Source organism: Pocillopora verrucosa, chromosome 10 (assembly GCF_036669915.1).
Source record: "Pocillopora verrucosa isolate sample1 chromosome 10, ASM3666991v2, whole genome shotgun sequence".
In the NCBI taxonomy this organism is placed as follows: domain Eukaryota; kingdom Metazoa; phylum Cnidaria; class Anthozoa; order Scleractinia; family Pocilloporidae; genus Pocillopora; species Pocillopora verrucosa.
Window position 1 is genome coordinate 2,757,760 of NC_089321.1, and position 22,928 is coordinate 2,780,687.

Sequence of the window (22,928 nt, forward strand, 5' to 3'; positions counted from 1 at the left end):
ACGTAATGTCTTCTTTCTTGGGGATTCTAAGTACAAGAATATTTTACGTTCCATCCTGCCAAAGACAAAGATTTACCTGAGCAACTTTTCCCATCACCACTGTACCCTCTTAGACATCGGCAAACATAAGAACCTTCAGTATTGGTGCAAAGTGCGTTGGAATGACAATCGTTATTATCAGGACTTGCACACTCATCAACATCTGCAGCGATCGAACAAAAAGCGGGATCAAACTCAATTAAAGAAGTCAATTTGATTACAGAAAAGTGATTGGACGACACCCCTGTGTCTACCTTTGCATTCGGTATATAGGGCGTTAGGATCACAGTTATTTTCGATTTCATTCGCAAATTCATCAATGTCTAAAATGGAAAATGGAAAATCAAACGAAGTGCAAGCAAAAAGATTATTCGAATCATTTTACTTCTGTTAAAAAAAATTGTTCCACTAACAGAGTATTAAACCCAGTTCACTTCACGTTAAAAACAACTGAATTTGTTACCAGTACCTGCGCAATTCCTGCCGTCCCCTTCATATCCTTTGAAGCAGCGACAGACGTAGGATCCTTCAGTGTTCGTACACAGAGCGTTGGAGTCACACTCGTTGGTTTCAACATTCGCACATTCATCAACATCTACAATATCACCAGCGAGGATTACTTTAATTTTTATGTTATATTACGATAACCTAAAACTACATCGTAGCTTAAACTGATCAGAGAATGTCTCATGTTTGGCAAACAGTTTTAAACGCCTTGAGGTAGCCCCCCCCCCCCCCCCCCCAGACTTACCAGTAAACGTAATAAGCATCCCACTGCAAATAGTTACTTTTCTACATCAACAAGCTCCATTAACTTGCATCAGTTCCCCCACTATACATTACATATCAGCATAAATAACACTGAGCCAGTGATTTGCATTGTACCTGTACACATTGTGCCATTTCCCCAATAACCTCTTAAACAGCGGCAAACGTAAGAGCCCTCCGTATTAGTACATAGGGCTTTCAAATGGCAACTGTTTGTTTCAGAATTCTCGCATTCATTGGAATCTGTAACGGTAAATACAAAAAATTAAAACTTGATGCTTTTATGTGAATGGACAAAACAAAAAAAAATTTCCGTAAATAATCTGAGGGGCAATCACATTCATTTGATTCAGAGCTTGCACACTCGGCAGTATCTCCAAGTTATATCGTGAAAGGATGGCGTAAATAAATATTTCATTGGAAACGTATGTATTTTGATCGAGCTTTCCAGCTCACCAATCGGTACATGGGTAAATGAACGATTGATCGACTGATTTAACTAGCTTAGTCTTTCGTCAAATTAATATGTTCTTAATCTTTTCCAAACAGTGTATTCTAATGATAAGCACATCAAAGAAACATGATAAATCAAGATAAAAATAAGGCATGTTCAATCGCTCCAATTTCTTTTTTCAAGTCGCCGGATAGAAAACTCCTTTGGCCTCTGTCAGAAGATCTTCATTTAGTGCTTTCTTTCTAAAATTTAATAACACAGTAATATTTATATTATAACCAACCGATACAGTCCAGTCCATCTCCCTCATATCCCTGAATACAGCGGCAGACGTAAGATCCTTTAATGTTCGTGCACAGGGCATTGGTGTCACAGTCGTTACCATCAGCATTTGCACATTCATCAACATCTGTTGCCGAGTAAAATTGAATTATTCACCACTACTATACTAAAGGGTTATAGTTCGGCAAGACCGCCTGTACAGTTGACAGGTAAAAAAAAAAAAAAAAACTAGATAGGCAGCTTCGCTAACCAGGTCAACTGATTTGTGATTTTACATTTGATAAATATTTCAAAACAACAGTCACAACAATCACAACAAAAATATACCTATACAACGTTCCCCGTCCCCTTGGTACCCTCTGAGGCAGCGACACACATAAGATCCCTCGGTGTTGGTGCAAAACGAGAGAGGGCCACAGTCGTTTGTATCTGCACTGGCACATTCATCAATATCTATTTTAAATCGAAGAAACACAAGAAAGGTTAATTTATGAGTTACTAAAAAGAAAAAAATACAACTTGACTTGCCTAGCAATGTATGTCAATTTTGCCCATCCTACCTACTCAACGAGGGTACTATCATTTTTCTAGCAAACATGCCACTGTTACTCGAAATGCATTTGTTCCTACTGATTGTGAATTTAACTCGACCCAAATGCTACGAAGATTCCTGCCTAGCTTTAGTTTTAAGGAAATAGGGCAAGGGCTCACCTGTGCAGTTATCTTCTCCAGCAAAACCGCCTACACACACGCATTCAGCTACTCCAGTAAAGTTCTGACAAACTCTGTTTTCACCACAAGGCGGGTCGCAAGAGAAATCTTCTGCAGTTGAGTAATACGAGATAATATTATACATAAAGAATATGAAAAATAGGTAGACTCAGTGCAACTGTGTCGAAATCGCAATTTAATTTTAAAATGAAAAAAAGAAGATCCAAACAACTTCTCCATAATTTACTGTGCTATTTCCAGCAAACACGTGGCGAAAAGAGGAGAGGAGAACTTTTAAGACGAATGCCGATAAAGAAGAAGTACAGCGGCTTAAAGAATCGCTGATCAGATCGTTCACGTTACAGTAAATGATTAAAGTCACTACCCTACCTGTACACGTTTTACCATCTCCTCTGAAACCTTTAAAGCAGCGACACACATAGGATCCTTCCGTGTTGGTACACAAAGCGTTGGGATCGCAATCGTTAATCGTAGCACTTCTGCATTCATCTAAGTCTTAACATAGAGGAAAAAAAATTATTTAATGCCCACAATTGTTAACGCATGAGATGTACCTATTTTTAATGAGATCACAGGGGCAAGGGTAGATCACACTTTCCAAATAAATATTTTTTTTGTCTCGGTACCTGTACATCTCCTTCCATCCCCTACATAGCCCTTTAAACAACGGCAGACATACGAGCCGTATGTGTTGGTGCAAAGAGCGTTTGAGTCACATGCGTTGGTTTCCAATGAAGCACACTCATCTTCATCTAAAGATCAACAATACAAAGAAAACTTTATTTAGGTTTAGGAAGATTTGAATTTGACGAATATGCATTGATATCATTAACCAACAATGTTTTAATGTTGAATCGTAAGCCATTATCCTAAATCGTCTCAGCTCGGCTGAGGTCTACTGACTGCTTAGAGTGTTAAGGCAGTGTACTATCTAGAAAGCGAACTGGTTCTCCCTCGGGTTGCAGAATGACTAACGAAGTAGTGTAAGACGAGGTGAGTAGTAAGGTGACCAAACAAGGGTTTTACACAGGATTGCATATTTTTATATCAAAGTGACTTTATTAAGCAGCAATAGCGTTTTAGACAAGAAGGGGTTCACATCACACTAACTTCTTTGATGTTTCTAACGTTTTCTGTAACGTTTCAACGTTCATTTTTTCTTTGTCCCATGCTCGTGACATGACGAAAATACATCTTTCACTATTACTTTGAAATGACCAAAAATTAATGAGAACTAAAGTTGATCTTCTTGGTTGTATCCAATTTCTAAGTTTACTAATACTAAGACTAATGCAGTCGAGATTTCTTTCCTGACACCTACCAGAGCAGTTGTATCCATCCCCTTGGAAACCAATATTACAGACACACGCCCCTCCTAGACACTGAGCGTTTGGCCCACAAGGTGGAGAACAGGTTGGTACAACGGCTAATTAGGAAATAAATAAAGAGGGTAAATTTCTAAAGAAACTATGATGCTGCGTCGATGGGAGAGTATAACAGAGTAATTTAGTGTTGTCTAACGTAAATTGGCCACCGTAAAGAGTTACAAGGCTAAGGTTTCGAGCGTTAGCCCTACGTCAGAGTAATTGGCCAATTACCCTGATTAGGAAATAAATATCAAGTTATAGTTATGGATGAGATACTCAAAAAATAAACAGTTAGAGTATAAAGTTGTAGATACCTGTGCATTTTCTTCCATCTCCCTCGTATCCTCTCAAACAGCGACAAACGTAAGATCCTTCGGTGTTAGTGCAAAGGGCGTTTGGATGACAATCGTTTTTGCCTTCATCAACACATTCGTCGATGTCTGCAAATTGGTAGCTGACGTTATTTTGGGTAACGGGAAAACTATGAAAATCTCAAGTAAGAAAGCATCCTCTAACGTAATATTTTGCTGACCTGAACAATTTTTACCATCTCCAATATAGCCTTTTAGACAGCGACAGATATAGGAACCTTCAGTGTTTGTACAAAGAGAGTTTGGACCACAATCATTTTCGTCTTCGTTAGCGCATTCGTCTACATCTGGAAATGAAATAAGGAATATATAGGACCAAAGGGCAAGGAATCAATATAACCTACTTTAGGTTAAGTGTGTTGTGGTCAAAGATTTATACCTCTACAGTTTCTTCCATCTCCAATGTAGCCCCTTAAACAGCGACAGATATGAGAACCCTCAGTATTTGTGCACAAGGCGTTCACGTCACAGCTATTTAATTCAAAACTTGCACACTCGTCAATGTCTAAAGGGAGAATCAAAGTCAATTTAATAGTGAGAAAAAACTTTTTCAGATGACAAGAAAATTAAAAAAAGCACGAACGGTTATGATATTGTTGTTTCTGAAAACACGATTTTGTTACAGGAGATGTGCCGGAGTCATTTATCGATAAAGCAATTTACAAGGTATAAAGTCGCCCCCTAGACCAGATGAAGAAGGGACCGCTCTGAATACTTGAAAAGGTGGCATTTCAATGAGACTGGTCCGTAACTGATGGTCAGAAAGAGGTCAGTTGTCGAGATCCCGCCAGATGTTTTTAATTGTTCTTAAATTAATCAACCCCTATATTCTGTGTAAACAGTTCTTCCGAAAAGAACACAAAGTTGCAATTCTTAGGAAATAGAGCGGTACAAAGAACGTGACCATGTTCCTAGTATAATCAAAAACTTACCACTGCAGTTATATCCGTCACCAAGGTAACCAGCTCTACAATCACAGAACGCAAATTCACCTCTTCCCTGACAAAAAGCATTTGGGCCGCATGAAGGAGAACAGCCAGGAAACACTGATAAAATATTTGAAACACCTACAGTAAACACGATGCTTAAAGAACAATCAAAGATTGAATCCCTCTGTATCACGAACGTTACATACCTGTGCAATTTCTGCCGTCGCCTTCATATCCCTTTAAACAGCGACATACGTAAGACCCTTCAGTGTTGGTGCAAAGAGCGTTTGGATCACAATCGTTTCGGTCCTTATCGGTACATTCATCGATATCTAAAAGAGCAACAACACTTGAATTCAGAATTAAATCATGGATGCAAGGGGCTTTTCGTTCGTGACTTTATTTTGGGTTGGTATCCTGGTAATCTTCTGGGTAGTAGAAGTAATATACCATAGTTATCACTGCGCGACGACAGCGCGCGAGAACTCTATGTTACTTAAGTTTTAACTACACGTGGATACTTATTTGAGAGTTTTTCCCAAGGACTTAAATCCCGTCCTTATTTGAAAATTAGTGTGCAAAAAGGGAAGGACTACACTAAGTGTAAGCGCCAAACTTCCTTTCTCGAATGGATTACAAGTGATCTTGTCTGAACGGTTTAATTGAAGCAAAGCCAAAAACTACCTTGGAAGGAGTTGGTTCACGACGATTTGGGAATCATTTTCAAAACGCACAATTTATAGTGTGATTCAAACTCCTATTTTTTTTGTCATTTGCGCATTCCGCCACAAAGCTCTTTCAATTTGCTAGGTATTATCTACGGATCATGTGAGCTGGATGGTCCTGTTTACCTGTGCAAAAGTCTTCCCCGCTGAAGCCATCTTTACACACACATTCTGGAAATCCTATGTAATTTTGACAAACTTTGTTTCCAGTACAGGGTGGGTCGCAAACGATCTCTTCTATTTCTGTATGAAAGAGTATTTCTTTTATCAATAATACTAATCAAAATTATGCACCATTAGTGCTTAGCTAACGATGTTACTTAAACTATTTCTTATTTGGTACTTGGTTTGTTCTTAAAATAATCTTTCGGTTCATTATAAACAAAAAAAAATGACAAAGCAAAAACAATGTCGTCTTACCTTCACATGTTTTACCATCTCCACTAAAACCTCTAAAGCAGCGACACACGTACGAGCCCTCGGTGTTAGTACAAAGCGCGTTGGTGTCACAGTCATTGTTTCCAGGTCTTTCACACTCGTCAATATCTGAGTTTCATTACAAAATACGAACTGAACCAGCCATACAAGCAAAGAAATGATTTTCTTTCCTATCACAAGTATGAAACAGACGTTAACTAAAACCGTCCACTGTACCTGTGCAGTTTCTTCCATCGCCAACGTATCCTATTAGACAGCGGCACAGATAAGATCCCTCTGTGTTGGTGCATAGCGCGCGTGAGTGACATGTGCTAGCGGCTTCAGAAAATAAGCATTCATCAACATCTGCAATAGAGAAGAAAAACAGTCATTAGCGAGCGTAACTTGGCCGAGTCAAAGATTGTTGGTTCCGAAAAAACCTTCTGACTTTCCTCTCTTACCACCAAAAGCAACACCTTCTAAGCAACTAAGAGGGTTTATGACTTGGTGTTTCCAAAAATCTTTCAAAAAGCGCGTTCGATTTTAATTTGAGGTCTGTAAGAATATTTGAAAGTTAAGTACATCTACGAAATTTAAAGAAACGGTTTCTTTTTGTACAGCATACGAGGATATGAACACTGGTTCAGCTGGAAAGAACGTAACAGCATACCTGTGCACTTGTAGCCATCGCCTTGGTAACCAAAATTACACTCACAGTAAGAGAGTCCATCGTCTTGCTGACAAAAAGCATTCGACCCACATGAAGGAGAACAGCCGGGAACGACAACTGAAAACGCAAATGGAAAACTAATCCACAAATCCAGTCAACCAATGATGGGCACACAAACAAAAACAGACTCAAAACAAAAACAATAACAAAATCCATCAATAAAGGACAGTAAATACCTGTACAATTTCTTCCATTTCCTTGATATCCTCTCAAGCAGCGGCAAACATAAGATCCCTCGGTGTTGGTACAAAGAGCGTTGGGATCACAATCGTTTTGATTTTCCTCGGTGCATTCGTTTACGTCTAGGATTACACAAAATATTTTTAAAATTACAAATAAAAAGCATTACATCTGAAAAAGATGACTTGTTGCATGAGTCACAGTCAAAAAGACCCAAAAATGAGCCATCAGTGTTGGTGCACAAAGCATTTGGGTCGCATTCGTTTGCCCCAATTGTTGCACACTCGTCCACATCTACAAAAATTCAAGCAAAGGCTTACAGATAAAATAGAGCAGTAGGAAAAGCAGCGGCCTTTTAGTTCGTCACCCATGGGAAAGAAAAAAAAGCCTATTGATGAGTTTATAGCACGCTCAACTAGTGTTTTGAAAGTTGCTCCATTTAGCAATAACTGTTAACTCCTTAAAAAGCAAAAACAGCCTCAAAACAAAAACAATAACAAAATCCATCAATAAAGGACAGTAAATACCTGTACAATTTCTTCCATTTCCTTGATATCCTCTCAAGCAGCGGCAAACATAAGATCCCTCGATGTTGGTACAAAGAGCGTTGGGATCGCAATCGTTTTGATTTTCCTCGGTGCATTCGTTTACGTCTAGGATTACACAAAATATTTTTAAAATTACAAATGAAAGGCATTACATCTGAAAAAGATGACTTGTTGCATGAGTCACAGTCAAAAAGACCCAAAAATGAGCCATCAGTGTTGGTGCACAAAGCATTTGGGTCGCATTCGTTTGCCCCAATTGTTGCACACTCGTCCAAATCTACAAAATTCAAGCAAAGGCTTACAGATAAAATAAAGCAGTAGGAAAAGCAGCGGCCTTTTAGTTAGTCACCCATGGGAAAGAAAAAAAAAGCCTATTGATGAGTTAATAGCACGCTCAACTAGTGTTTTGAAAGTTGCTCCATTAATAGCAATAACTGTTAACTCCTTAACGCGCAAAAGTGATTAACATGTAATTTCTCCCTATAATATCTATACACTATCCGGCAAACAGGTATGAGAATACTCAAACATATCAGGGAGAAGTCGTTATCTTGATCTAACAACAGATTCTAATAAGTTATTTACAAGGAAACATGTAGCAGCTAAAGCGGAGAATTAACAATAAGTTTTTGGGGGTTAATAGGTTCAATAGAAATGTTCGAAAAAACCGAGAACTCAGTTTATTGTAAATCAGACGGCTACTAGGTGTGAGGCACCTTAGCCTCCGTATTATTGATAAAAAACGTTCTCGGCAAGCTGTTGATAAACCTTGGCTTTTGTTGAGAGCTTTGTGTTACAAAATTCCAACAAGATAAAACTCGCACAACTAACAACCTTACCTGTGCAGTTTTTACCATCGCCAGTAAACCCTTTTAAACAGCGACAGACATAGGAGCCTTCAGTGTTGTTACAAATAGCGTCGGAGTGACAATCGTGTTCAGGACTTGAACATTCATCGGCATCTTTTGGTTAATAATCAGAGGAAACAGAGAATTTCAATTCCCTGACTGAATCATTATAAAAAGAACCTTTGATAATCCTATGGGTTGAATTTAAGGTTGGTGAATGTCCTTACCTGCGCAAAAGCGGCCATCTCCTTGATATCCTTTTAGACAGCGACAGATATAAGATCCTTCAATGTTGGTGCACAGAGCATTACGATCACATCCGTTTGTGTCTGGACTCGCACATTCATTAACATCTGTGAATGTAAAAGAAAACAAAGATTTAGATAGATATGGACACTGATAACAAAAAGAGCATTTTGTTCCACAAACCTTTGCAGTTGTATCCGTCACCTTGAAAACCAGAATCGCACACACACAACCCTTCCTGACAGAACGAGTTTGGACCACAGGGTGGAGAGCATATCGGTGTGACGGCTAAAATTGTTTGTTCATTGTTAGTGGGAAAATCGACTTCTCGAAGGACATTTTATTACCAGTATTGGCTACAATTTGGCTACACACCTAAACAGCTTCGGCCATCTCCTTCAAACCCTCTTAGACAGCGACAAACATAAGATCCCTCTGTGTTGGTGCAAAGGGCGTTAGGGTCACACTCGTTGTTGCCTTCTTCTGCACATTCGTCAACATCTAGAGTGAACAAAACATAGGTTTGTTTTAAAATTTTAGAAAAGGAAGAATTGGATGAAGACAAAAAACGGGTGGGGAGGTTGTTCACGCATCTGCCGAAATATGTTGCGTTGTCTACGAAGTTCAGCTGGATAGTTTTCCTTCCTGACTATAAGGTTATTCGTGAATTCTTCGGTACAAGGAGAGCTTAAAAAGCTACCGTACAGGGCATTAGTGTTCATTAGCATGGCTTGCAGTATGTATACCTGTGCAATTGTCTTCACCACTAAATCCATCAGCACACATGCAGTCTGGAACTCCAGTGAAATTTTGACACACTTTGTTTCCGGTACAAGGAGGGTTGCAAGCAACCCCTTCTATCCCTAAGGAAAGTCATTAAAAACTTGTCATTGGTTATTGGTCCTGAAGCTAATATACTCCCCACATCATCAAACGAATTGACTTGTTGTGCAAACGCCAAAATCTCTCTTTCTGGTTGAGGCGGGGCAAGGATTGTGCAATTGTTTCAGTTCTTTCATAGTGTACAGACAGGAGGAGTTCTAAATTACATATTATGACTAAAATGGCCAGGCTGTAGGTCGAGATAGCCGTGGTAAAAGTAAATAAGCTCAAGAGGCGAAAGTATTAAAATCTATCTGTACAATTTGGCAACCGACTTCGAGGAAACTTACGTCTGCAAAATTTCCCATCTCCTGAAAATCCTTTTAGACAGCGACAAACGTAGGAGCCGTCTGTGTTGGTACAAAGTGCATTCAGGTCACAGCTGTTTCTTTCAGTACTTGCACATTCGTCTGTATCTGTAGTTGACGATGGAGAAGACGCACATTTGTCAAGAAATTATTCATTTTTAAGATTCCTTAACCCTTTCACCCCCATAGGTGACCAAGACAGAATTTCTCCTTACAATATCAATACAATATCATGCAGACAAGTGATGAGAATAAATACAAATACCAATCAGGGATTATTACTCGATCCAAAACCAAATTCCCTATCGTGGAAAAGAAGGAGCGGCATTGAATCATTATCAATTCTGAGAAATGTCCAGAAATGCATGCAGTAACAAAAATGGCGAAAAATCGTCAAAATCGTCAAATTCGCCAAGCTAATTCCGTTTTGAGGAATTTGACTAAAAATTCGTCAAAGTCGTTAATTCCGCCAAGCTGATTTCGCTTCGACGCATTTGACTAAGATTCGCCATGATCGTCAAATCGATAAACATTCACTCGATTTGACGAAATTTCGTCAAATCTGTTGTTTTCGTTTTCGCGTGCTTTTCTGGACAGAAGTGTTAATTTTAACCAATAAAAAGGGAAAATAGGCGTGAAAAAATAGTTACCGTATTTAGGACGGTATCGTCCACCAGTGCCATGCACAATAAGATTTGAATACTGTATTGGCACACAAAAACATTTATACTAACCAATGCATGTGGTTCCATTGCCATCAAACCCCGCCTTACACATGCACTCTGGTTCTCCTGTAGAGTTCTTGCATACAGCATTGACATCGCACAAAGGATCGCATTTGAATGATGGTTCCACCGCTGAAGATAGAGTATAGTGACAGAAGTTATTCCTTTTTACCAATAACTTTACAAATAATAGTCCAAATTTAAAACTATGATAACTATCGAGCCTTTCATTTGTTTGTGGGGGAATATAACGCTCGTTACCTCGTCGTGGTTCGACTGAGAGGTCGTTCATTAACTGAGAATCGAAAGTATTCGAACGGGAGCCACTCTAAGAAACCACATCTTGTAACAATGGCATCTGTTTTCACACAGGAAGCACCACCTAGCTTCAAAGTAGAGTCCAAATTCAAAGACGGGAAAGACAACGTTATCATTATCTCGAGACTTACGAGTGCAAGTCAGTCCGTCGCCTTTATATCCTTTCTTGCAGCGGCAGACATATGAGCCCTCGGTATTGGTGCACATCGCATTTTTGTGACATTGGTTTAAGTCTGGAGAAACGCACTCATCAACATCTGAGAAGGAAACATAACACCTATCAGGATTGTTTGAAAGAGCTACCTATGTAAATTAGAAACATTTTTACCATCATCTTCTTCTCCACACACTTTTTAGCTCCGCATGAGAGTAGAGATGATTACTAACCTTTACATTTGACACCATCGCCATCAAACCCCGCCTTGCACATGCAGCTAGGAGTTCCTGTAAAGTTCTTGCACTCAGCGTTGACGTCACATACGGGGATACAGGTGAACGGAGGTTCTGTTACTGTAAAAGAACAATAGTACAGTATGGTTTACTCATTTATGGCGGTCAGCACCTTGAGATCAATTTATAAAAGCCCCATTAAAAAACTCTGGTTAACTTACGCGTGCAAGTTACTCCGTCGCCTTTGAATCCTTTCTTGCAGCGGCAGACATATGAGCCCTCGGTATTGGTGCACATCGCATTTACGTTGCATTGATTGGAGCCAGGTGAACTGCATTCGTCGATATCTGAGTAATACAAATACATACTCTTCTACAATCTTCTCTAAAATGAAAAGCATCTGCTTTCTCCCACACAACCCGGTGGGCATATTGTTTACATTACTAATTTCGCTGTGCAGCATATTGTAGACGGTGTCTGCCGCTACCCTGTAACAAAATCGGCCACTGTCCTGTTTTGTAGTGGCAAGTATTCAGGTTTGATACACAGAACATAAAGGTAAAACATGCCTTACCTATGCAGTTGTTTCCGGACTTCTGATATCCCTCCTGACATTGGCAAGTAAAGCTTCCGTTGGAATTAATACATTCACCTCCCGGGCCACAGTTGACTGAACCGACGGAACATTCGTCAATATCTAAGGCAAGATTTACGCGATTAAAAAAAAAAAACTATTACATCAGCCGTACAATATAATTTTTATTGTAGAAGAACTTACCTATGCATTGACTTCCATCTCCTTCGTATCCTTTCTTGCAGCGGCACACATATGAACCTTCTATGTTTGTACAAAGCGCGTTAACATCGCAGTTGTGAGACTCTGGTGTTTGACATTCGTCGATATCTTTATAAAAGTAAAACAACGCAGAGGAGTTTCAAAATTTCATTCCCGAAAATGGAAATTTAGTTAGGTGAGACTAGATTTAACGTCCTTCAGAGGAATTTTGTAGAAGAATTGATCCTCGGAGCACTACTTGGACTTGGGGGGGGGGGTTAAATGCCTTGCATTGCAGCTGTGAGAGGGATGTACATACATGTAAATCTCGATTTAAGTTTTGCACACCTGTACAGTTGTCAGCAGTCTTTTGAAATCCCACGGGACATTGACATGTGTAGCTTCCATTTACGTTTATACATTCGGCTCCGTTAACGCAATCCGCCGTTCCTTCGTCACATTCATTAATATCTGCAATCAGAAACAAATTGTAAGAAATAAGCAGAGATCCTGGGTAACGGTCGCTAAATCATACCCGGAAGTTTACCTCCAAGTGTGACTTCTCTATGATTCACGAAAGTTCCATTCCATCAGTATATGAAATGAAGTGAAAGACCTTCTAGCCATATCGTTTAGGGGAAGCTTGCTTCAGAGTTCAGTCTGATTTATCGTTTGTTGTTTCGTCCCACGAGTAATCGTTCATAACAGTCAGTTGCGACTTTGACATGAATGATGTCAAAAAACATCTTTACCTTCGCATGTGCGGCCATCTCCCCGATATCCTTTCAAACAACGGCACACATAACTACTGTAGGTATTCGTGCACAATGCGTAGCCGTGACACTCATTCTGTCCAGTGGCACACTCGTCTATGTCTACAAAGCAGATACTTCGATTCAAAAGTGATGTCCCATTCACAGGATTTAGAACCTAGCTGTTCGTATTTCGCCATAGAATCAAACAATTGAACCAATGATTTATACTTATACTCTTTTACTCATATTAAAATCAAAAATTACTTGGGGAAGCTAAACAACCGATATTTTCTCCAGATTTAAGGCAATCTTAATAACGAACCTTTGAAAATTGTAGCTTCTGAAAGATGTCGTTTTACTTCAAGGTATGGGGATCTAACTACAGGGGCTAGTCAATCCTGCTTCAGTAAGGAAGGTTAAGGGTTCATTTTCCCTCTTCCCCTGTTATAATCCTTAGTTGATGAATGGGTTAAACAATCTTAATTTGAGCAAAACGATGCACACCACTCGCATTGTCCTGGTTTGGGGGAGTTTAAGTGCTAAAGTCGAGAGAAGGTTACCTGCGCAGTTTAAGCCATCACCAGTGAAGCCTCTGTTACATGAGCAGATAAAAGAACCGTCAGTATTATTGCATCCGGCGTTGGAGTCGCAGACACTGGTTCCAGGTAAGTTACATTCGTCAATATCTACAAATTAAAAAAAAAAGTTCGTCTTTAGTCAGTAATTCAGTCGTGTAGAAAAAAATCAACCAGCTTGCCAGGCAGCCAGCAGAAAATCAGCCAGTCAGTGCATGAGTCAGCGAATGGGTCAGCCGTCAGTCTCCAGTCAGTCGACCAGTTGGTCAGTGAGCAAGTCAGTCAGTCAACCAGTTGGTCGGTCAGCCAGTCCACCAATCAGCTGGCTAGCTATCCAGACAACCGGAGCGTCTTTCAGTCATCAGTGAGGTTGACACATCATGAGCAATACCTTCGCAAGTGCTTCCATTTCCAACATATCCATTGTTACATTCACAGTAGAAAGATCCCTCTGTATTTATACACTTGGCGTTTACTGTACAGTTTCCAAACTCTGTCGAACATTCGTCTTGGTCTACAAAGAAGAGCGTAAAGTTCGCGAAAAATCTGGCAAAGTGAAGGCAACTTCCCAGAATTCGTCAAAATCCTTCCAAATTGAAGCAGCACAGGATTAGTACAATAGAGTACATATTCGTTATGTTATTCTTGTCATTTAAACGAGTCCTAAGAATACATAATAAGCGAACAGTAATAGGTTAAGTAATAAGTTAAGGAACAGTACGTAAATGAATATGCAATTACATAATCAAATAAATACAGTCAACTTTCTCTTAAGCGACCAGCTAAAGTGTAGGTGAGAGTGGCCGCTTGAGGGAGGAGGTTGCTAAAGTGAATGCATTCAGTTTTCATCGTTACGACGAAAACTACATGGATCCACGAATTATTACTATTTATTGCCATATTACAATAGATATATAGAATAAGGCAAAGAAAACAGTTTCTTGTAGAGAAAGTGTAATAATAAAATTAGCAATACTATGTAAAGCACTATTCAATCAAGTACTCTTCGTTTTCGATACAGTTTGTTTAAACAAAATTGCAACTTTTTCGTGAAATTCAGAATGGTCGATGGTTTAAATTCATGGAGTAAAAAGCAAAGAACATCAATTGTTTTTCTGGAATGCTGGTACTGTTGACGAAAAAATGTCAAATTTCTGGCCACGTAAGTGATCGCAGTTGCGCTCAAAATGTGAGCACTGGTATTCCAAGAGAGGCATCATTTGACTGAGATACAACACTGTTATTCACCAGATGGTCGCCCAATGAAAGTGATCGTTTTGAAGAATGGTGAGGTATATGTTACATGCATGCAGTTCCTGAGTTGACGTGATTCAAAGAATTTATTAATATATTACGACATTTTTATGACGTCTTCACAAGAACTGCTTTTTGACCGGCGCAGCAAGGAGTTCTGAAGTCTACCATATGTCCACCAAATTCTACTGCTGAATGAACATCAAGGTTTAAAAGGTTAACCACTTCTACCATTGGTGTCAAGAAATCCCTGTGTAGGAGGCTTGGCTGTACGTGATACCTTCACCAATTGACACCCGAGATCTGATATGCAATTTTCTCTCTCGGCTGCTGGACAAGTGTTAGAAGTTGGTAGAGGAGGTTTGATGAGGATGACTTTGGCTGATAAATTTGTGTATTATCAAAAGTTGTTTATGAGGTGAGGAGAAAATGTTAACCAAACACTTGTGGGGTTGATGGGATCACATGTATGTATCTACAGCCTTCTCTTTCCGGACCATCTCGTTGAGGAAAAGAGGCGAGCTTATACAAGCCTTCAAATAAACTTAAATCTCTGAGTATCAACTTAACAATAGTTGTCAGCTTATGCGCCTGTGGCAAGCTTCGAGTGTCAAGAAGTGTCATCAAATTTTAGTATTTAATCTCGGGAACTTAATATCAGCTTTGTTTTGTCTGTTCCTAAATTAAAAACAACTCCAAATCACATCACAGATATGAGTTCCCTGATCATACCGAAGCAACATAAAAACATGTCAGAACAGCCGTGATGGAAATCCTGAGAGTTGTAGTCGTGCAGTTGTCAAAATATACAGGAGAATGAGTGACCTTTTACAACACAGCAAAATACAGAAAACGGCACTAGTTTCAATAAATCTATTGAACCTTCTTACCAAAACAACGTCGCAGTAAATGGTTATTTTTGGATAACGATGTCATCAACACAGAGGTAGCTTAAGGCTCAGGCAAACATATCAGAATTGTGGTAGAGAGCAATTTTAAGTATACCGTGAGTGATAAATTTAGTTCAGTTTATCGCGCATTGTTCGCGATTTAGGACCTCGGAATATAATATTAAAAACTGCTGTCATCAAGAATTTGTCCATTTTGATATATATTTGAGTTTTAACTAGTTTTCGAGGTCTTGATGAGATCCAATGGTAAGTTTCGTCTTCCATGAAACGAACAGAACTTGGAAGTTCTTCCCAAGGCATTCCAGATGATAAAGACATTTTACAGGCCTTTAATGCTTTTAATGTGATTTGTACATAGATTATTAAAAGCAGGTTTAGCTACTTAGATTTCATCTTCTGTTTTCAAATTTTTTTACTCTCTCACTATCTCTTTCAACTAACCGATTTATGGAGGATAAAGACAGCAAAGATAACGCTGAAACGAGGCCAAAAAGTGTGGTAAAGGGGCTCTCTTCTATCGTAATCTTAGCTGGCTGCTTCACGTTTCTACGGAGCAGAACTGTTCATTCAATTCATTAAGGAAAAAGGCCGGCCAACAGCAACGTCTATGGTCGGAGGGTTATCGCCTCCATTGATTATGGGCATAGTGGTTGAGGAGAAAAATAAAACAAAATAAAAATAAACAGAAAGGAAGGAAAAGAAAGGGAGGAAAAAAAGAAAGAGATGAGATGAATTTTTAAGAAAGTACGACTGATTCGGATTTGGAGGAGAAAACTTTGAGCCATTTTCCATGTAAATGCGCTCCTCCAAACCCAGGACACACGGAGTAGAACGGAAGGAAAAAACGATATGGATGAGATTTTCCTTAAGAAAGTACAACTGATTCGAATTTTGTAGGCGATAATTTTGAAATGTTTTCCTGGTAAACATTTTCCTCCAGATCCAAGCAGAGTCCCTGGAAAGGTAAAATTATAATTTCATAACTTAAAGTGCAGGTGGAAAGACAGTAAAAGCATCCGGGGGCTAATCATCTATCTTCAGAGGTGGATCATTGTTCCAAAAGGAGCTCTTATGCTTACATGTTTGTTCACAGCCATACCTATGCTTCAAAAGGCTGCCCTGACAAGTGCTTGAGCAAAGCATGGATTTTTCAGAAAACGATACCTATTGCTCCATGCAGAATTCTTATGTTTATGTTAGCAGGTGTCACAATGATTTTCCATGCAGCTGCGGCAACATTTTTGTATACCTTGGCATGTTTTGCTAACTCCATGATACCCTTCCTTGCAGATATACGAAAACGTACCGATTCGACGTCCCAGTCGACTTTTGACCGGCGCATTCGTTTACATCTGAGGATGAGAAGAAAAAGAAGATAAGCGACTTTATTGTCTCTGTTCATAAGCAGATGAAAAGTATTAAGTGCAAGAGCCGACGCAGATACCAAATAACACATAGGCGTCTCAAAATCTCGGATTTATGAAAATATCTCTGTCATCCGTGTATCGCACATGAGGTCTTCCAAAAGGTCAGTGTTGTTGACAAGCTGACGAACACGCAAACTAAAAATTTTTCAACATGACAGATCCGGAAAATGTCTGTTGACATAACATTATTACTTCCTCATAGGCATGATCAGCGCGATTGAATTCGTTCAATTGCTGTTGATTGACTTCTTCTGCAAAGGAACTTCGATGGGCCTATAATTGCAAACTGTACCAGTTTAAAGAACATGTCCTACTAGTGCAGTTGGTCTCGTGACAGAAGGAAAAAAAACAAACATATATCCAAAACTTAAGTAATCACTCATGGGTCACCGTTTGCTGTATTGAGATCATCAATTATTAGTCGATCCATATCTAAAAACTGACCTGGACTTGTGTCGCTGACACAAAAGACCATTTTCATTTATAACATAACGCGTGTGCTTGCCCTATATAAGTCCTATCGAGCCGCTATGAACAAAATCTTTATTTAAGCACGCCCGTGCGTAAATAAGATGACGTGAGCATTTTTTGAAAATTTCCTTCAGTCTGTCTTCTCCAATTGCACCGTGCACGGCAGCGTAAATATTATTTTGAACAATCAAAACCCTTGATAACTTCGGGTCTTTGACTTTTAAAACATTTTTTAGTGACACGAGTTCATTTAGCTTTGATTTTCTCCATTTTCTCCGTAAATTTTGAGCTTTCCATTCACAGTTATCGGTTACAGATGCACCTCGAGCTACTCTCACGCATTTTTCGTGCTCTCCAAACTTCCCGCCTGCATCCATAACTCGATATACGCACGCTAAGCATGAACAAATTCTTAAATTAAACGTAGTTAGAAAATTTGAGAAAAATAAATGAAGACAATCTTGTCGTCGTTTGCTTGGCCTAACCTTTTCAGGCACAATGCTTGAAGAAAAGGTTGTCTTGGTATCATGCAACTAAAGGAGAGGTGTCACTGAACCGAAATGTTGAGAGCCTCAACGCTTTTTGGTTCATTTTTTCTCCTTACAGAGACTTTCGCGCCACAGAAAATCTATCCATACAGAAAAATGTGGAAGCTAGCAAGAAAATTAGGCAGATCTCCTCGCACAGCCTAAAGTACTATTACTAAAGGCAAAACTTTAAACATATAGCGCCAAGTGAGAACTTCCCTCCTCAGGTCAGAGGGTAGAAAAAAAACGCCACAGTCTAAGGGCTATAGGGGTAAACTTTCACATCTTCGGAGTTTACGGGGTTGTTACAGCCCCAAATCATATTTCACATCCACTATCAAATATAGTTTAGGTTTGTTGTTTTTTTCGTGGTTCTAACCTTCGCAGTGCTTTCCTCTTCCAGCAAATCCTTCTTGACAATGACAATAAAAGCTTCCTGGCACATTGACGCAGGATGAGTTGCCATGGCAATCTTTGAATCCGTTCTCACATTCAGTAATGTCTGCAAAAGGCAGAGGAGAACGTAATCTACAAAAAAGCATCACATGACAGGGGATGTCATTTACACATATCATGTAACGAGTGTTTCGCAAAAGGCTTTACAGTTTGTATCAGTTTGTTCGAAACTATACGCTACATAACATTTATCGCAAAGTTCTCTAATTATTAATTGTTGGGTTTTTATGGCTCCTTCCAAGCGTGTTTGAATGTTCATTTATACTTTTCAAATAATAGATTCCATGGCTTTTTGGTCTGGGGGCCGATCGTGGATAAACCTGTACCACTGACACGAAAAGAAAAGACAGCACGTCAGAAAAAGTTAACTCACTGCTTTGTATTGGACTGAGGGGGCATAAACAGCTTTTCATGCATTAAAAATGATATTCAATTTCAGAGCTCTTCTGTTCAACAAATGAATGGCAAAGAACTAAAAAAATTCACGCACAAATTCTAGGGACTCCAGAGTCAAGAACAAGCCGTTGTGGACAAAACGAGACACCACCTATACTAAAAGGATGGAAGAAATAAAAGTTACGGTTAACTTATTGTTTTCTTCGACATTTTACATACCAGTTTTCCATTCCTTGGTTACAAGCACAACAAGTCGCGCTGTCCACCAGCATACACTTTCCATTTAGAGAGCGATCCTGGAAGCCCTTCGAGCACGTGTTTCCATCCTTGGTTGCACCATCAACCGACTCGGTATGTGCAGGTCATTCAGGAACATCGTGAGTATTTATCGAAACAGTCACGCGTCGAGCCTCGGACTTTTCTGTTGATGACGTCCTTAATTCCTTTGTTGCTCCAGAAGTTGGTACTATCGCCTTGCCTCGTGCTGTAGTCACAAAATCCGCGGAATCTGATTGAAGCTCATCAAATTTTTGTTCGTAAGTTAAAAAATTGAAACAACCTGTTTCATCTGTCAATTCTTTGTTGAGCTCATCAGAAAATTTATCCGTGCTTTCAGCGTCGTAAGTTGTCTCAGTTCGCTTTTCCAGAAAAGTCAGCTGCCATAACTTCATGAGACTCTAACGGCTAACCTGTTACATTTTCTATTTCAAAAGCAATTGCATCGAAGCATATACTTTTCAAAAGAAAAAAATATCTCATAAGTGAATGACAACACGTGAAGAGCATCAATGTGAAAATGGACATGGTGGATTAAATGACAGAAATAAAAAGTAGAGAAGAAGAGAGGGTAAAAAGGTGGCATTATTGCATGGTTAAATAAGAACGCATGAGTCACAGCTGACCGGCCCTCTTTTAAGACGTTGCTGACGCTTGAAAAAAAATTGTCGTTATTTCAAAAATTGACAACTCTAAAAGTCAGACTATTGTCGTTATAAGAAAACTGACAAGAATCCAACCCGTTCGCACCTTCTGATTAGGTCTAAATTTTGTCGCAGTCATAGATGCAATGCGAAACGTCTGACAGATTGTGAACAAGTTGCAACGAAACATCGAACAAAAGAATAAGGTGTGGTCGGACCCACTACATGAACTCGTGGACATTCTCTTGACACGAACTTCGTCGATTAAGCTACGTTAAGCGCTACCTGTCTCGTGGAATGTCGGAGAAATTTAAGATTTTCTTAAAGCATTAACGACTAAGTATTATTCTGGTTTGCTTTCTGGGAGCCAAACTAACCAGACCGTCCACTGTACGCTTGGTACGTGCGGTAAATATATTGACATGACAGGCTGTGATATTGGATGGTCAAATCTTTTACTAACCAATCAGGAGAAAACAAACTTTGAACTCTCGATCCATTTTCATAGTCGATTGAAATAGATATCAGATGTCGTACATTGTTGATAAATCTAAACGAAAGTGAAGCATTTGGTTCAAAGGTCGATTGCCGGAAGAAAAACCGTTCAAAGATTCTTTTTTTTTTCTTTTGCTACTTCTCTTATTATAATCTTTTCTTATTTTTACTCCTACATTATTATGCGAGCTCATCCAGAAATTCATGTAACCTTCAAGCATGAAGCATGTCTTCGCATACACATGCTTATCAAATTGAGAAGATAGGTAAGCGGCCGAACATAATCTTTCAACTCTTATAATTTGTTTGTCATAGGAGGAGTACAAAAGCGTTTAACATCAATCAAACTTGTCAGTACCTTTACAAACCCAAAAATTAACCCACTGTTCATTTCTTTCGTTTGTTCGGCAAATCATTATTCCTCTATTGCTTGGATGATATTTTATATATACGATACACTTCGCTTTTTCGATTAGTTTTTCCACTCGCATCAACTTTATTACCGTCATCATTCATGAATAGTATTCATGGATGAATCCGATTTTTCATAAAAGGCAAGGAGTTGTAGTAGTAAGTACTACACGCCCCTACGTGTTATTTTAGCCACTACAATCTCTGAAGTACTCTCAGAGATTGAGGTCTCTCGACAGTTTGTGAACACTAATAACATTAAAGTGAAACGAGGCTGTTAAGCCGGTTCAGTATTCAAAGATATTTTGACCCTAGGAACATTCGTTCTATGAAACAAACAAGTAACATTATCATAACTTAATGAAACCAAAAAAAAATTATTATCGACAGACATAATCCCACAAAACAGTATTTGGAATACAGAGCATTACTCGTCCTTCCATGCTGCATTCGCAAGTGTACACGTAGATGTAAGTCTTACGTGTCGCAAAAGACGTTTGGCCTAAGTTATTCGAAAGTGGAAGAACGCTAACCAGTAGATAAATCCCTGTCCGGTGAAAAGCGTGGTACGTTTTTTTAACACTTATCAACTGGACTTACATTCACACGTTGGATAGCCTCATCTGCCGTTTGAACAACTGAACCCTCAACTTTCATCTACACTAACACTGATGCCGGAGTAATCTCACCTCTCTCGCAGATGAACGACTGTCTTTCCTCACAATCTCTTACTTCCCACGAGTGGAAAATGTCCTCGGAAAGTAGAGTTACACAATCTCTGCCTGTAACCGAGGCATCTTTAGGCTCCCGCTTAGCCCAGTTTGTAAACTCAGATTTGGTACCATCACTCCAGAAAAACTCGCCCCGGTTCCGTTTCAGACCAATCCAGACGCGAGCTTCTGGTCTGGCAACTTGTTCGGCTATAAATGTGTTTTCTGTGACGCTCCTGGATAAGGCCAAGTGCGAGTCCATTTCACGACAAGTTCCGTTTGCTTCTTGCCAAGTCTTTCCGTTAACATAAGGTAAATAACAAGATCCCTTGTGTCCTATCCAACCTTGTGGACATGATCCTGAAAAAACGAAAAAAAAATAGGAATGATTTTAATTTAATCAGCACAATGGGTCCCAATAGTTCATTTTACAGTTGTGTGCTTGGTTGCCAAGCCTTTGAACAGGAGTGAAGCTATGGGTGACCTTTTTATGATACAAACCTTGCTGCTTTTCAAATGTAAATTACTTTGTTGTCATGCTAACTAGATACTGGTCTCTATCACAACATAGTCAACTTCAGCCTCACTCAAATCAAAGGCTTAGCGACTAAGTACACGACTGTAAAATGGCCTATTTTTCAACTTAAAAAGTATACCGACTGCAAGTATATAACCACATCGGAAACAAACAATTATAGCTTTTTTCATTAAAAGTGACACTTTTGAAAGGATAAACTTAAACCCTTTGACTCCCAGAAGTGATTAGCATGTAATTTCTCCCCACCATATCCATACATTTTCCTGCACACAGGTAAGGAGAAGACTCAAAATTATCAGGCGGAAGTAATTACCTTGATCTAACACCAAATTCTCAGAACTAATTCTGAGGAAATGCGTAGCAGCTAGAGGGGAGAATTAACAGTCAGATCTTAGGAGTTAAAGGGTTCATCAACAGATTCAATAAATGTTTCCAAGGGATTGGTGGAGTTACCAGGAATATCAGTTCTTCCCGTGGAAAAAACGTTTTTTGACTGTCAATCAATTCCAGTGTCGAACAATTATACCCGGCGAAAGTCCCAACTGTTAAAACGGTTGTCTCGTCTGAAAGCCGTTACGATTCGCTCCAAGTATTTAAAGTTTTTAACTGGCATATGGAAATTCGCTTTTCATCACCCTTTAAATCCGTTCGGTAATAAGCCATGACTCAAACTGTTTTTGTTTCTTACGCTGCGTGTTTAATAACGTTAAAATCAACTCTATAACCTGGGATATCGAAGAATTCGTCAAGCTGCCTTGCTTTCCTTGGAGCTGTAGTCTGCCCTGAGAGAAGAAAATATGCGTTAGAAAAAAAAAAAAAGCTGCAAAGTTAGAGAAAACTGGATGAGGTGCGTAAGTAAATTATCTCTTATCTCTAATTTGGGTAATACTACTGTGATGCATCGTGTTAGAATAATTCATTCCACTGCAGAAGGCTCTTTCATGCTTACACGATTACAATTGCACCAAAGCTAATCTTTCGAAATCCTCTTCTTGTAAGGAGACACCAGTTCCTAGGACCCATGTAAGAGCTTTACGTTTTCAATCCG

At 39.3% G+C, this 22,928-nt stretch overlaps 1 protein-coding gene across 1 annotated transcript in view; it reads right to left on the reverse strand.

The window, feature by feature from the left end:
• LOC131791109 (uncharacterized) overlaps positions 1-22,928 on the reverse strand; it is an 86,653-nt gene that overhangs the window by 58,560 nt on the left and 5,165 nt on the right. Inside the window, exons 3-40 of the mRNA XM_066173529.1 lie at positions 22,606-22,662; positions 21,322-21,702; positions 13,756-13,878; positions 13,350-13,475; positions 12,787-12,909; positions 12,383-12,505; positions 12,038-12,163; positions 11,834-11,956; positions 11,481-11,606; positions 11,257-11,379; positions 11,001-11,126; positions 10,561-10,683; positions 9,809-9,934; positions 9,383-9,499; positions 9,012-9,137; positions 8,820-8,924; positions 8,618-8,743; positions 8,382-8,504; positions 7,522-7,647; positions 6,991-7,116; positions 6,755-6,871; positions 6,322-6,450; positions 6,088-6,213; positions 5,794-5,910; positions 5,149-5,274; positions 4,946-5,059; positions 4,393-4,518; positions 4,175-4,300; positions 3,957-4,082; positions 3,597-3,701; positions 2,902-3,027; positions 2,645-2,770; positions 2,255-2,365; positions 1,871-1,996; positions 1,545-1,670; positions 925-1,050; positions 509-634; positions 77-202 (exon numbers count right to left, since the gene is read on the reverse strand). Of these exons, the coding sequence (XP_066029626.1) occupies positions 77-202; positions 509-634; positions 925-1,050; positions 1,545-1,670; positions 1,871-1,996; positions 2,255-2,365; positions 2,645-2,770; positions 2,902-3,027; positions 3,597-3,701; positions 3,957-4,082; positions 4,175-4,300; positions 4,393-4,518; positions 4,946-5,059; positions 5,149-5,274; positions 5,794-5,910; positions 6,088-6,213; positions 6,322-6,450; positions 6,755-6,871; positions 6,991-7,116; positions 7,522-7,647; positions 8,382-8,504; positions 8,618-8,743; positions 8,820-8,924; positions 9,012-9,137; positions 9,383-9,499; positions 9,809-9,934; positions 10,561-10,683; positions 11,001-11,126; positions 11,257-11,379; positions 11,481-11,606; positions 11,834-11,956; positions 12,038-12,163; positions 12,383-12,505; positions 12,787-12,909; positions 13,350-13,475; positions 13,756-13,878; positions 21,322-21,702; positions 22,606-22,662 (4,860 nt within the window). The remainder of the gene's footprint in view (positions 1-76; positions 203-508; positions 635-924; positions 1,051-1,544; positions 1,671-1,870; positions 1,997-2,254; positions 2,366-2,644; positions 2,771-2,901; positions 3,028-3,596; positions 3,702-3,956; positions 4,083-4,174; positions 4,301-4,392; positions 4,519-4,945; positions 5,060-5,148; positions 5,275-5,793; positions 5,911-6,087; positions 6,214-6,321; positions 6,451-6,754; positions 6,872-6,990; positions 7,117-7,521; positions 7,648-8,381; positions 8,505-8,617; positions 8,744-8,819; positions 8,925-9,011; positions 9,138-9,382; positions 9,500-9,808; positions 9,935-10,560; positions 10,684-11,000; positions 11,127-11,256; positions 11,380-11,480; positions 11,607-11,833; positions 11,957-12,037; positions 12,164-12,382; positions 12,506-12,786; positions 12,910-13,349; positions 13,476-13,755; positions 13,879-21,321; positions 21,703-22,605; positions 22,663-22,928) is intronic.